The sequence below is a fragment of the Rhamphochromis sp. 'chilingali' genome, assembly GCF_963969265.1.
Source record: "Rhamphochromis sp. 'chilingali' genome assembly, chromosome: 16".
NCBI classification, from domain to species: domain Eukaryota; kingdom Metazoa; phylum Chordata; class Actinopteri; order Cichliformes; family Cichlidae; genus Rhamphochromis; species Rhamphochromis sp. 'chilingali'.
Window position 1 is genome coordinate 7,082,739 of NC_137943.1, and position 15,291 is coordinate 7,098,029.

The 15,291-nt window shown below is 41.2% G+C and overlaps 1 protein-coding gene across 5 annotated transcripts in view; it reads left to right on the forward strand.

Moving 5' to 3' along the window:
• The window catches only part of rnf220a (ring finger protein 220a), a 162,835-nt gene that overhangs the window by 116,133 nt on the left and 31,411 nt on the right, over positions 1 to 15,291 (forward strand). For all 5 annotated transcript variants that reach the window (XM_080906593.1, XM_080906592.1, XM_080906594.1 and 2 more), the window contains exons 3-5: positions 3,173 to 3,302; positions 11,412 to 11,463; positions 14,974 to 15,069. In XM_080906593.1, the coding sequence (XP_080762719.1) occupies positions 3,173 to 3,302; positions 11,412 to 11,463; positions 14,974 to 15,069 (278 nt within the window). The remainder of the gene's footprint in view (positions 1 to 3,172; positions 3,303 to 11,411; positions 11,464 to 14,973; positions 15,070 to 15,291) is intronic.

Sequence of the window (15,291 nt, forward strand, 5' to 3'; positions counted from 1 at the left end):
TCAAGGAGACGCACACCTTCTCTTGGCTCTCCTGCTCCATCCATCCATCCATCCCCTCGTTTGGGCAGCCGACCAGTGCTTCACTGAGGAGTCTCAACACTAAAAAGTCCTGTCAGTCCTATTTCCTTGTTATTGTCCAGCCGTCTTCTCGCTCCAACCCCCCCTCCATCTTCTGCAGCTCCGGTACCTTCCCCGTGCTACCCAAGATTAAACGCTCCCTCGTCGCGCCGCAGGGGGAGTGTGTGTGTTTTGAGTGTGTGAAGTCTAAAGCGGGACATGTGGATACACACATGTGTTTGCGTGTCGCCCCAACATTAATCATCTTTAAGGGGCTGACAAGCAGGGTGTGCGACATCGCATCACATCAGCACCACCCCACCCCCCCATCCTTCCCAACCCGGCTTCTCCTCCTCTTCCTCCTTCGAGGGATTTTTCTGTCCGTTCGGCTCTCCCCATCGCTCACTTCCCTCGGGGAACACTTGACAGGGAGAGGGGAAAAATAAGAGGAAGGGAAAAGAGAAAGTACATGGGAAGTAAAAATGACAGGAAAGGAGGAAACACCACAACAGCAAACAAGTTTAAAAAAAGAAAAGAAAGAGATGAAGAGTGAAAGTTTTGACAAGACTTTTAGGGCAAATAAACATTGCATGGCATTACATTTGGATTAATTGGGGGCCCGTTTTTGACTGAAAGATGTTTCATTTGCTAATTTTGCAAGTTTTATGTGATAATTTTCATATGGAGACACACTTGTTGCTGATATATTTAATATTTTTTAGCTTTAAAAAAAATCTGACTTTTAAAAAAATGCAAAGTTTCCCTTCAGTGTTTGATTGAATGCTTTGTGTTGCAGGATTTATGAAATTATCTATTTATTTTCACATATTGGGGCTGATTTTATATTTTGGTCTACGTTTAGTGCTGCTTTTATGTTTTTGGTGACAGCAGTTCCCATCTCTGTTGGATCTAAAAGCTGTTAGCTGTATTTATTCCATCACATCAGAGAAAGTCAAATTTGCATGTCTTAGGAATATGTTTGGTGTTAATGTGCTGGTTTATATTTTCTGTAAAAAAAAAGAAGCTTGAATTCAAACCACTTCACACAACCCAATCATTCCTCCACTTTAGTATGTTTTCCTCTTATTCATTGTTGCTTTTCTGTTGTCGTAAATGTGCAGCTACATGTCTTTATCATCAGTCTGCCAGTACAAAAATAACCTCATTCACAGAGAATCTTTCAAACTTCAAAAGAAAATCACCTCTTATTGAAATGCACAAAGTAAACTTTCACCATGCAAAACAAGCGTTTGCACTTTTTTTTTGGACTCAACAATAATCAAGCATATGTTTGTGTGCGTGTCCGCGACCTCCAGGAGTGCGTTTGTCTGCAGAATAGAAAGCGGCCCCATCGGCTGCAGAGGGGGATTGGATCTGTTCTTTGTTTGCTGTGGCGGATGGCGGACGGCTTCAGCATGACTCAAATTATCTTGTCAAAGCAATAAAGGGGAGAGAAGAGGTGTGCAGGGGCTGAGAGGGGGGCTAAAAAGGAGATGAAGAAACAAGGAGAGAAAGGGAAAAATCAGAAAGGAGAGGGGTAGTAAGGGAGAGAGAAAGGAAGAAATGAAAATAAAGAAGATGAAAAAGAAAGGAAGAAAGAAAAAGCAAAGAAAGGATTGTAGGGAGAATCAGAATGCAAAAAAGAGAAGGAAACATGTAAAAAAGAGATAGAAAAAGAGAGAAAGAAGGTAATCGATTACCTATTTTTCAAAGTCACTTAACGTGTCCAGTGCTGTGGGCTGTGTTAAGCAGCAGTGCAGGAGAATGGGAGGCTAGTATGCATGCACACGCTCTGAGAAAAGAAGGGCAGCGGCAGAGGTGGGTTGTGGAGGGGGGGACGTTTGTGCGTGCTTTCCGTTACTAGTTGTATCATGAGTCCTTTTGCAGGAAACTGTGAGCAAGGATAAATGCCCCCCAAGGGCTGCATGTGTATGTATAGGAGTGTGTGTATGTAATGTTTGTGCATTAAAAAGAAAAGAAAAAGAAAACGGTTCACTAAAGACAAGGCAGACAGGGAGTCCCCCTGTACCTGGTCCCCTTGTTGCCGTGGTGACAAGCGGTCTAAACGGGATGTCCTGGCTGAGGCGGGGCCTATTGTTTGCGGGCTAAAAAAAGAACTATTTGATTGGCTATCCAGGAAATCAGGAAGTGTCCTCCAACTCTAAGCACTGATATGATTTCAATAGATGGTATTTTTAGCCAGGTTAGACAGACAAAGCACAAACACAAAAATGCATACGTTCCAACACGTACGCAGTGCTCGACACAATAACACACACACAGAGAAACAGGTGTGGCCCCACCCTAAGCCCTGCTGATCAAGGACAATGAAGTGAGGTAGTGTTGGCAGACTCTATACAGCATTATCTCATCCATGGCAGACACTTCTTTAACTCCCCTTCTAACACCACCTCCCGCTTTGACCCCAGAGCAACATTACACAATGGATACTGTAGAGCACTCTAGTCCGCTTTTGTAAGCGTGTAATCCAGAAATGTATACTGTGATGCTTGCTGAAGATGCTGGCTCCTTAAACCCATTTTCTTGCTTTTAGCCTAAAACTTCTGCTTCACTGCCACATGACAAAGTCTGTCAATACTATGCAAAGTGATTTATGTAGGGAATTTATGCAAGGTCACCACATGCTCTAGCATCTTGTCAATCACAATGTGGCCGTGTCCTAAAGCATACCCTGCATGTTTTTACTGTATGGAAACATATTTTTATGAATTGACCATTGTGACGTAAATAAGGCTTGACGTGAGTGACTGAAACAATGATCTCTTTAGGAAAATGCCAACTGAAGTTGTAGATGGAGTGAGTAGTAGGGTTTGCGATAGGACCCATTTTTGCACTCATAGAAGTTGCCCCCTGCTGGCCATTGTAAAACTACATTTTTAAGGTACTTCCACACTAGCTTCATTTGTACTCGATGGGATTCTGCAGTAATAAAACAACAGTAAAAAAAAATAATATTTGAGGTGCATTCTGATACCATATAATTAAACACACTCAACATGTAAGGTTTGTGCATGAAAAAAGAAATGGTTGGGTGCTTATATCTCTTATGCTGATATTCTTGTCACTGTGTGTTTCTCTTCATTGGTGTCTCCAGGTAAAAAGAAGATGTCCCTGTATGACAGCCAGGCTCCAGTCTGTCCCATCTGCCAGGTGTTGCTCAGGCCTGGAGAGCTACAGGAACACATGGAGACAGAGATAGAGAGGCTAGCCACCATCTGCCTCAGGTAGGACTGAGCTCTCTCCTTAACAGAGTCAAATATTTATTATAAGCGTTACTTTAATGATCTGTAGGTATGTATATATATATATATGTCTTTATATACTCTGTTTGGGTCAGTCTCAATGAAACTGTGCACGAACACGTTACACAAACTATTAACATCTATATGTTTAAAGCTAAGTTTAGCCCGGTGTCTTACAATAACGGACACGGTTGAATGAAGGTATAATGAATCCTGTAATCTTGAATTGGAAACATTGTCCTGGGTATGAAATAACAAATTGGGATGTCTCATAATTTCATTAAATTAAATAACATGAATCATATTACCAGGATGTATTGGTTGGTACAGAGTAATTTTGAAGGATTATTACCGCCTGTATTTCAACTAAGATTTTATGTCCAGCTCGCTGACCTATTTTTTTATTCTGAGCAAAGATTTTGGTATCATAAATCTGCATAAAAGGCAGGAGCACGCTGTCAATGCAAAGCTAAGTGTTTCCTACAGGGATTAGGATTCAAACCCGTGACCTCAAGTTCACTTCTGCCCCCTTTTTTTCCCCACACGGCAGTTGCACGAGCTGTTTTACGATGGACAAATCAACTCCGAGCCCTTGTAACGATGGAACACAACCATTAGGACCCATATTTCACCTTGACCACGCGTCGGGTTTTGTGTGTGCACCTACGTCTGTGGTTGTGACCCAGTGTCCACCTAAGCGGCCCAGTTTTATGATAGTACCCATTAACCTGAAGGAAAAGGGCAACAGATAGCGTCACCCCAAGTGGAAATCACACTTCATTTACCCACCGTTTACACTGTGCGCACCCCTCCTCTTGTCTCTCCCTGTCCAAACACTATACCACTTGTTTCTTCTCTTCCATTTATTTGCAATCATTTATTTATTTGATTTTTTTCAATCTCTTCCTAAATCTTGTTTTTCCCCTTTGCTTAATAGGCCTTTACTGTTCTTTTTTCTCACATCTCATCTATATTTCATTAGTTATTTCTTCATGATCTTTTGATTTTAAGTCAGTTCCAGTCATTTAAGACCAAAGCAATGGCCTAACTTCCTGAATAAGTCAATTTATATATTTTTTATATAGCTATGAGCTTTCTATTGTAACCCAACAATACTACAGAGAAAACCCCAACAATCAAACAACCCCCGTTGAGTAAGCTAACAGCTGGAAGTAAAAACTGCCTTTTAACGGGAAGAAACCTCCAACAGAACCAGGCTCAGGGAGGGGCAGATGTATGGAAAATAGGACAGTGCAGGAGAAACCGATAGACAGAGATGGATTGCCTGCCAAAACCCCCCCGAATCAAACAAATAATTGAAAACAAAGAAAATGTAAATGTATAATTATGAAGAACATATATGTATGGAAAAGAATGGAGGAAATGATCGAACTGAGCGTCAGCCAAGCATTATTGGACAAATCTTGTTTTATTTTCTGAGCTATCAGCCACATCTCAAGGCTTTAATCCGTGGATAGAATTGGTTCAGTTGTCATCCAGAAAGCCAGGAGATGTGGCTGGGAGCTCTGGGGAAACGTGGGAGCCATGCATCATCTAATAATATGGCAAGGTGTCTGTGTGTTTTAATAATTAATAAAGGTTAGTAGTTTGTCCTTCCTTCTGGCAGTGTGGGATGCTAGCCCTGGGAAGCCTAGTTCCGATGTCCACTCTCTGTCTCTCTCTCACACACATACACAGTTATTTAAGGAAATAGCATCATCCCGGCCTGAGAAGGGATGGTGGCTAATGTCACAGCTGGCTGATTTGCCTACTTGCCATTAGATCCATACGTACACCACAGAAAAAGGGAACAAGAAGAAGCAAGAACGGAGATGTTGAAGATATTTTGTAAAAAGGACTTCCTCTGTATCTGTGAGTGATCTAAAGAAATGTGAACAGGAGATAAAACCGAAAGGGTTGTGTGCATTATATCACAAAACTAACCCGCCAATTCTAAATGGCACACCCACCCACCGTGTCTCCTTCTCTCTGGCTCTCTGCATGGGAGCTGCCATTATTGGAAGTGACAGTGGGAATTTGGTCCAATTTGTGGTAAATGTGCCTTTAATGACGAGCAGCGCTTGCTGAATGAAAGAACTGTGGGTATGGAAACGAAGGTGTCTGTGTGTGTCTGTGTGAGTGTTTAAGAAGCGTGTGTTTCTACTTGTTTTGCCCTTCTGTCCTAGTTGCTCTTGCTTCATGTAAATGTACAAGTGTTTGATTGCAACTGTCAGTCCGTGTCCTCTCTTCTGACTGCGAGCTCTGTCACTTGTTCATAGGACATGGCTTTTCATGTTTAGTCATCGAAATCACACACACACACACACACACACACACACACACACACACACACACACACACACACACACACACACACACACAGTTTGGCAAATGGAAATCTATCATGCCCTGTACATGTCAGGTGGCTTGGGGCAGGCAAAGTAATCTACATACCCCATCGCCCCCCTCCTCACCTCTGCTCCTCTTCTTCTCCCTCCTCCTCTATAATCAATTTGCCTCCACTCAAGCCCCCACCTCTCCACCAGATGACACAAAAAGGCAAAAAGCAATCAGTACCTTGAGTTTAGTGCCATCCCTCCATTCTTCCTTCCATCTCCATCCACCAAGAAACGACTTATTCATCTTTAGTTGGTTCTCTCTCTTTGCCCCCTCTGGTTGGGAGTGGAGGTGTGAGGCCGTCACTACAATTCAGTAGCACTGTGTACGACCAATGCAGATTTAACCAGGATGGAGGTGAGTGGGCAGATTTAGTTAATTGAATTCCATCAAATTACTGTTCAAACCAAATTCAACAGGCACTGTTAGCACTAAAAAATAGGATAAATATACAATCCTGTTGTTGATACTTATAGTCTGAGTAATGTGAAATACTCCACAGTAGTTGCATAGTGAGATCAAGGGATACTTTAAACAATTACAGCAGTCTGAGATTGCATATCTGTGACACAGCTGGAAATCGCCACTATTGCATACACAAATTATTAAATCTCTGGAAGGATATCTGGATCTGAATAGTTTCATATATTGTGTTGAAAACTTGACAGTGATTTTCATATCTCAAACTATGTATAAGTAAATAGTTAATTCCAAATTTTGCCTTGTTTCTTACAATCTTTCATTAAAAAAAAATCCAGATTCAGATCTGGAGCACTTCCAAAGCTGAATATTATAATAATAATAATAATAATAATAATAATAATAATAATAATAATAATAATAATAATAATAATAATAAGCTTTATTTTAATAGTATTTTTTATAAAGCAGAGTTTATAAAGTGCTTTGGCAAGCAGGCGGAAGCAAAAGCAACCAGAAAGCCAAACATTAAAGTCACACCCAGCGCTGACGAGTAAAATTCTGCAAACAAATGTGCCAAGCAATTCGCATTACTCCTTTGGCAGAGTTACTTACTTACATGCAGAGCAATAAGATGACCTTCAAGTGTAAATGGACTGTGTTTACCAGGGTGCAAGGGACTTAAATAAGACACTTTTGAGTTGCTGTATGAACAGCATCGACAACAGCAAATTTTCTAGCTTTATCTCTAAAATATTGACTCAGGAAGGTGTAACAGCCTCCAGAGTTCTTGAAGTGTCCCCTTAATATTTGTGAAAAGAGCTTCAGCACAAGAAATGATTGCAAAATAAATAACAATAGTAACTTAAATATTAGTGTATGTAATGGTTATTATGTGTACCTTTGCATAACATAAAATTCACAAAGACAAACCGTCTATACAGAAATCAACTTTTTAGACCCTGTTAAAAATGATGATGAACTAAAAATGTAATAATTAGAATGTTTTAATATAATGGATCAAATTTCCACAGCTATTTCTAGATTTGATACATAACCCTGTACATTTTATACATATCTTCCTACAATTTTTAAAATTTTCTATACATATTCTGTACATTGTTACCTATGCACAATTCGGCTGCTTATGTTTATAGGACCACCTTCTGTCTTCCTTTTATATTTAATTTTTTCCTTGCTGTAAGAGCTCTGTAACACTGAAATTTCTCATCCGTGGGACAATAAAGGTTTATTCTATTCTATTCTATTCCAGTTTTATTTTATTGTGGATGGTAAATGACAAAATGTTACTTTTGACCTGCAAATTTTAATATCCATCTGATGCCAAGTAATCATCGGGCCTACGTTACCAATACCAATATATTTAACCATAAGTCAGCTTATGCAGGGAAGAACAGTGTGACAAGACTCATTAATTTGTAATTTCTGAACACATTTTAATGACCACTAAATCACTCCGAGTTTTAATTTCCACAATAATTTGTTAACAAAACAAAAAACGCCTTTCAGCTTTTCATGCATTTTGAAACTGTTGTTTTTTTCTGTTTTTTTAAAGAACTGCAATGTAAATGTGCCTGTCTCTAAAGGACTTTGTGTCAGCATTTGTTGTTTTTTAAAATACATGGTTGAGTATATAGTTTCATTTCCCCAAAAACCCTGAAAACTGATTTATCGCCATTGTTTGGACTAAATATTAAACTTACAGGCTATAAACACAATATCAATCCTATCATGCTGGTATCAATCTGATACCAATACCAGCGTTTGTATCGATACTATTGTGCTAGTATCGGTCAGCACTGATAATATTTATATATATTTGGATCAATCTACCTACCTCTACAAAAAGCTATAAAAACTATTTGTGTGAGGCACCGACATGCCCTTACCTCTCCTACACGTGCCTCATTAGCAACACATTTTAAATCGCATCTGTCATTCATCCTTGCCTCCTTTTCCCTACTTGCTTGGTGTGTTTGTTTCACTTTGCTTTGCTGCTCATTTCCTCACTCTTCTCCTCGCTTTGACATGGCAGCCAGCTGGAATTTCCAGCCCTATAACCCTCGCTATCAAAAATTCATAGAACTGGGCACGCAGATGTGTGCAAAGCGCTGAGAAGAAGCGGCAGCACACCAACTCTCCCATCACTCCCTCTCTTCCTTTCTCTAGTTTTCTGTCTCCTTTCATCTTTCCCTCGCACAATGTCTCTCTTTATGTTGCCCGCTCGTTCTCTCTCACTACATTTCTCTCACCTCACATTTCATCCCCCCCAGCTACCCCAACTCCTCTTTCATCTCTCTATCACCCCCTCTGTCACCGTGGCAATTTTCTCCCATCGTGGCAGGCATGCAACTGCTGTCCTCTCTCGCTCTCTTCCCCTCTCTCTGTCTCCCTCCTTCTCTTGTCGCTGTTTGACACTGTCAACAAGCAGGTAGAGTTGGCTGTTATTGTTGATGCCTCTGCAGAGGTTCCAGGTAATGAATAAAAGAGCGATAGAGGGAGAAGGAGATGACAGAGACAAAGATAGAAAAGGGGGTAAGAAAGGTGTGTGTTTGTGAGTGTGCTGGTGGTGGGGTGTTGGCAGATTCCCCTGCATTACACGGCAGCTTGACTGTGTCACCCATGTTTATTCTCTTTGTTGGCGGAGGTGTGGCCTGCTGTTCTGTGGTTACACACACAGTTGCAAAACAACATGCAGGTGCATATGCACATCCACAGGTAATGGCAGATTTCTACATACAGATTCACCATCAACAGAGACATAGAATATATACATAAGCAAACACCCATCCTGCACACCGAACCACAGGCGTACTTTCTAGGTATGCAACTAAGTCATCTCCGAACAAAAATAATCAGACATGAGAGAAAATAACAACTAATAACTAACTACTCACTAACCCTATTTCTTTTCTTGTGACATTGTATAGCACAAATATTTCAAAGTAAATTGGAGTACATTTCAAGTTCAAATCCTTGCATTGTTGTATTTTAGTTTAATTATATACACTGCTAAAAAAAACAACAACTAGGAAGACTCATCAGATCTCAATGGGAAAAAGTCAGGATGGATATATCCATACTGATATGGACTGGATAATGTGCCAGGAACCAAAGGATGACACATTATTTGATGGAGTTGGAAATGATCAACCTACAGAGAACAACACCTCAAAAATCTAAGAGAAAAACTGAGTTTGCTGAAATTTAATTTCAGCAACTCAAAGTGATATTCCTTGGTTTGCATGGCCTCCACATGCTTTTATACATGAATCACAACCTGTAAGGGTCTGACAGTGCTCATCCTGTTCCTGCTTGCATAAAGGAGCAGATACCAGCCCTGCTGGTGAGGTTAGGGAACTCAAGGATGCAAATGTTTCCAATCACAGAAGCCTCCCACAAAGAGCTCTGTTGAAGCATAGACTGTATGTAAAAGATGTAAATGGCCTCTGAGGCATCACCAATTGTTTAGCAGCATTCTGTTGCTAAAGCCTTAATCTGAGTGCCATTTTTGGTGTTCAATGTGATCTGGCTGAGAAACCAGGAGTAACTGCACAATTATCAACTAGAAGAAAAGTGTGTGTACTTTATTGGTCCCCGTGGGGAAAATCCCTCTCTGCATTTAACCCATTCACTCAGTGAAGCAGTGGGCAGCCATTGGGCGCCCGGGGAGCAGTGTGTAGGGACGGTACCTTGCTCAGGGGTACCTCAGGGTAGCTGTTCAGGGGAATCGAACCCCCGACCTTCCGATCATGGGGCCACCACTCTACCTACTGAGCTATCCCTGCCCAAAATAGAGGCTTGTCGATCACCTGATTGAATATGTTTTAGGACTTACATTTACAAAACATCACAACATAACGATGTATTCAGTGTGAACTGAAACTCCCAACTGAGGCCATAATCTCATCAGGAAAGAGCAAAAGAGCTGAAACACAGAAAGCAGGCTGAAACACACTTTTTTATGTGTGTCGGATCAATATAATTCAAGGAATCTTGTTTTAATTTGATTGAAAAATGAAAAAAAAATGAAAAAAGCCTGGTTTATGTGGTTTACACATAAACCAGGCTTTATGTGTAAAGTTAGCCGGGTTCCTCTTTAGATACGCTGACAGTGATACACCGAGTGCTGCTGTGCACAGAATCATTTTTTAGGATATATATAAAAAGAACTACACCCTGCTTCACACGTCCTTTATAGGAACAAATACTTCCACTGCACTTTGACACGTCCATCACCCTCCCCACTCCTAGCTTCCTCTGTGCAGCTCTGCATTATATTTCACCGCTCTTATATTTCCCTTGTCTTGCTCTTACTCCTCCTTGTGCATCACTTTGTAAATTCTTCACTTCAGATAAGTGACATATAAATAAGGCTTCTTATTCTTATTACCCACCCATCCATCCATTGAAAAAGGAAATTCCTTGTCTACCAGGGCATGCTGTCAGATTAGAGGTTGTGCTCAATTCAGTTTTAGGCTCCCTTCCCTTTGTGGTCTGCCACCGTCTGTTTGAATCTGTTCGTGTGTGTGTGTCCAAGAGGGTCTGGTGAGCTAACAGGGTCTCAAAGCAAACATGACAATCCTGTCTCGCTTCGTCAACGTCAGGCTTGTCGCAAGGATTTGTGAAGCTCGGAGAAATTTATCTCTGTGTTTGGGTGAAAGTCTGAGAGACAGAGGATGGCAGAGGCAGCAGATGGGCGAGAATAATGGGGAAGGTAGACAACAAGGCGGGGGAAGAAGAGAAGAAAAAGTGGGCAATAAAAAACAAAATGAGAAAAATCAATTGAGAGCAGAGGGGTCCGTAAATGTGAGGGGGGGGGGGATCAAAATAAAGTAATGTGTCTGTATTTGAAGAATAAAAGCATTTATTTGGTATGCAACTAACCCCAGCTTTGGGCACCTTTGTCCTTATAATATTTATATGCTGACAAGTCAAACCACTGTTAATCATCTTATTGCCTGCTTCTGTGTATGAACATGATGAGTGAAAGCAGCCAAGTGAACTGAGTGCGCTGCTGCATTTATAAGTCATCATAAAGGGTCGATGAGAATAGAAGAGTGATGGATGAAAGTGAATGAAAACATTATCAAGAGTCTGATAAACTGATTTGCAAGTGAGTCGCAGGTGAAATTCACAGATATTAGTTGTGTGTTAGTGTGTGCAGGGAGTCAGAACGTAACCAGAATCCACTCAGGATCACAGTACGTCATGTGATCTCACTGATTTCCTTTTTCTCTTCTTTCTCTGCAGCAGTAAGAACCCGTCATCCAAGGATGGAGCGGCCACTCCAGGAACCCCCAAGGTGAGCCCACGCTCAGTGTTTAAAGCAACACTGTGTACTGTGTGTAGGAGATAATAAATTGTATTTAGATAGAAACATATACATATTCATGTAAGCTAAAAACAAGAGGAAGATGCAGGATTAGACAAGGTTAGATTTCAAAGTATTATACCTACTTTTCAGTAGTGCAGCGTACTTTCTTTACCATCCAGCTACCAGAGTTGTTACTCAGTTTCTGTTCCTCTCTGCTGCACTAAGGGGAAATCAGCTGGACTGTCTTACATCTTATACAAACCAGCGCCAGTCTCCCTTGTCTAACGGGCAGCAGGACCAGGAGGCACTGTACTGTGATTGTTCCAATTAGAGAGTCAGAGAGAGAATGCAAGCAGAAAAAAAGACAGAAGAGATCAAACTGCAAGAAGACGAATTTATGATCCCATCAGGAAGCCTTTTCTTACTGTTTCTGTGTCTTCATCTGGCTGAGGCCTCTTTTAAAAGACTTCTGACATCTCGTATTGTCAAAAGACCCAATATAATACTCCGACTCTACTCACAACATGTGAGCGCTGTAATGACTATACAGTTCAGCTCAATTCAATTTTACTTAAATGGCACCATATCACAACAACAGTACCCTCAAGGTGCTTTATATTGTAAGGTAAAGACGCTACAATAATACAGGGAAAGTACCAGCAATCAGACGACTCCCTCTGAGTAAGCACTTGGCGATAGTGAGAAGGAAAAACTCCATTTTAACAGGAAGAACCCTCCAGCAGAACCAGGCTCATGGAGGGGCGGCCATCTGCCATGTCTGTACCATATGTAGGAGAAGAAAAGGAAAGAAATTTTTTCTCATATCGGAGAAATCATCCAAACTGCCTGATTGTGGCACTGTGTTCATTGTTGTGGCTTGGCAGGGGTTACGCAGGGTTGCATTAAACAAATTATAGTGGATTACTGTATTCACCCTGTCCGTATAAGCCAGTGTCCAATGTACTGCTGAAATATCGGTTTCCAGACCTTTATAGTGTGAACTCTCCTATTAACAGGGTGTCAACAGTTTATAAAAGTAGGATATATTAATTCATCCTTCATCAGGCGTTTGGTGCTCTGGTAAATCATTTATGTCGGTCTGCGGTATATTCTGGATTTGTGTTTCCTAAAGATCCCTAAAGTCATCAAGTTCCTTCATTATCTCCACATTTGTTTTAGCCGCTGACTAAATACCAGGTCAAAGTCTTATAGGCCACTGCAGGAAGATGTGCACTTGGATTGCAAAAGAATATACAATTCGGGTTATTCGCTTTCATTCCCTTACACCTTTGGGTGCTGACCCGGGCTTAGAGCAGTGCTCGCAGCACTGTGGGTGGGCTTGTACTTGAGAGAGGCAGACAATGCCGGGTTGAGGGGTGAGTGCTGGCCTTCTCTTCCAGCCGTGACTGCGCATCACACTGATGTTGTTTAGTATTCAGCTGCAGGCCACGGAGAATGGAGAAGGCCAGTCTGAAGCACATGGGCCTGTTGTTGTCGTTCCCAGCTTGGTATGCATCACCCAGCTGCGTTAAACCGGAGATTAACCCCGACACATCTACTCATGTGGTACTGTGCCCACTTGCTAAGCTAAAGTGAGGGGGAAATGTGAGATATGTGTCGGACCGGACATAAATTTGTGAGATGCTGCACCACCCAGTGTGCATTTGAGCAAATTTAAGTCCTTTTCCCAAACAAATAAATAAATATGTTATCATTTACACAATGCATGTTTCTGACATTCTGACATTTCCAGTGACTCACCTAACTGTAGCCTTAAGCACAACTTTTGTTAGGAACAGACCCTTTTTTCACGTGTTGATTTAATTGGTTGGTTTAAAAGACCAGATTTTCAGGGAGATCTTCATTCATAATTTCTGTATAGAATACCGTTAAATGTCATATTGTAATGATAAAACTTAAGCATATTCCCAGAAGGCCTCAGGTAAATGATTCCTGACCTTTTAAAACCTGGATAAAAGGAGAAAAGACCACACACACACACACAAGCATAAAAGCACCATGCATAATGTCCAATTTACTGTGGCAGCACTGGAGGTTGGTCATTTCTCACATATTATTATTAGATTACTGCTGTCAAGCACTTAAGCCTCTGCTCTGCCCCTTTCCACTTGATTAATAGGAGATGACTGTAAATACAAATATTTCATAGCTGCCTTGTAAAATAAGGCACAGGAACACATGAAAAAACAAGTACACACATACACACAGAGCTACGACTCTGTCAGAGCTAAGCCTTGTAAAAAAGTGATATTGCTTTTTTTTCCCCTTCTACCATTCACTCTTTTCCACATCTTTCTTTTACCTTCCTGTTCCTCATTCCTCAGTGGAATTCCCTGGACTCTTTTTGCCGCAGAGTGGGTTAGAAGAGGATATTGTTTTATATGTGTGTGTCTATTCCAGGGAAAGAGAGAGCATGTGAGCAAAGTGTTGTGGGACAGATTTATGGACAGGCAGCATCCCGTAATGTCAGACAGTTAAACTCCTCCTTTTCGGATATTTACCCTTCCCTCGCCTTCCCCCCTTCTCCCAATCCTCTCTTTCCAATCTCTCATTCTTCCCTAACTCCTCTTAACGTCCCATAAACATTAACTCTAATCAGTGGAAGGGATTTTATAGACAAAGTCAGGCGGGTTACAGTCGTCATCAATGACATGTCGCTCTCAGCATTTGTGGCAATAACACTCTTGAAATTTTCCAAGGGTAAGGATTCACTCTGGCTTCTTTTCCTTTTCCTGTCTAACAGATGTGTTGCAATAGTGACATGAATTTCAGAATGTAATGTTTTACTTCTTCCACAGTTTCACAGTCAGCAGTAGTAGTTTTGAACCGAGCACGTTAAACTGAGTCAGGCTGTGCTACGTCTGCACTTTATCTGCTTTCATAGAGACAAAAGCGTCTTTGCGTACCTGCTGATGCTTCAGGTCTTTTCAGGTCTCACACCTATGAAACTTCACCTCCTTCTTTTCTCCTACAAATTATTTCATTGCTTCTACTTTTAATTGACTTCAGTTTATACACTTGAACTGCTTTCTGTCACTGGAACTCACACTTTCAGCTCAATTTGTCAGCCACACTGAGTGCTTGAACCTCAGCTGAATATTCAGCTTAGTTCAGTGATTTCATTTTAACTGCTTCTGCTAATGAACTTCTTCCACTTTTTATATTCTGATTGTCATGTCAACTCCAATTTCAGAGTGTTGGCATAAATTGCCCAGAGCTCACAACCACTCAAATAAATTCACTTCACCCCCGGCATGCTTGAGTGTTAGCTCTACAACAGTGAAATTATATACTTTATATCCTGAGGTCTGAATTTATCGTGGAACAGCGTTACTCTTGTGTTTATCGATTATTCCCATGCAGCAGCTGTCAACCAAGGACAAGTTCGGTGCTCATGGTGCTTATGGTCCCAGAGGCAGTAACGTAGAAAGATCATCTGCATAGAAAAGACTTTTTTATTCCTCTGTGTCTTTCTAGTCCATGCTGCTGTCGGTGCACATCAAGCGTGAGGGAGAGTCTCCTGTGGTCTCGCCCCTGTCGTCAGAGGATGCCCACCACTCCGACAGATACCAGGTCACACACACATGGGCACACACACACATACACACACACACAAACAAGGGCAGCTTGAGAGAGTCATCAGAGTTTCCTGATTGCTATTAATTTAGGATATTTTGGCTTTGTTCAAGTGTAATGCATCCTGTCACACATATGAATGTGTGACATGTAGATGTGTTCATTACAGCTTATCAGCTCCATATCATTGTACAGCATCAAGGCTGTAGGCTAATATAT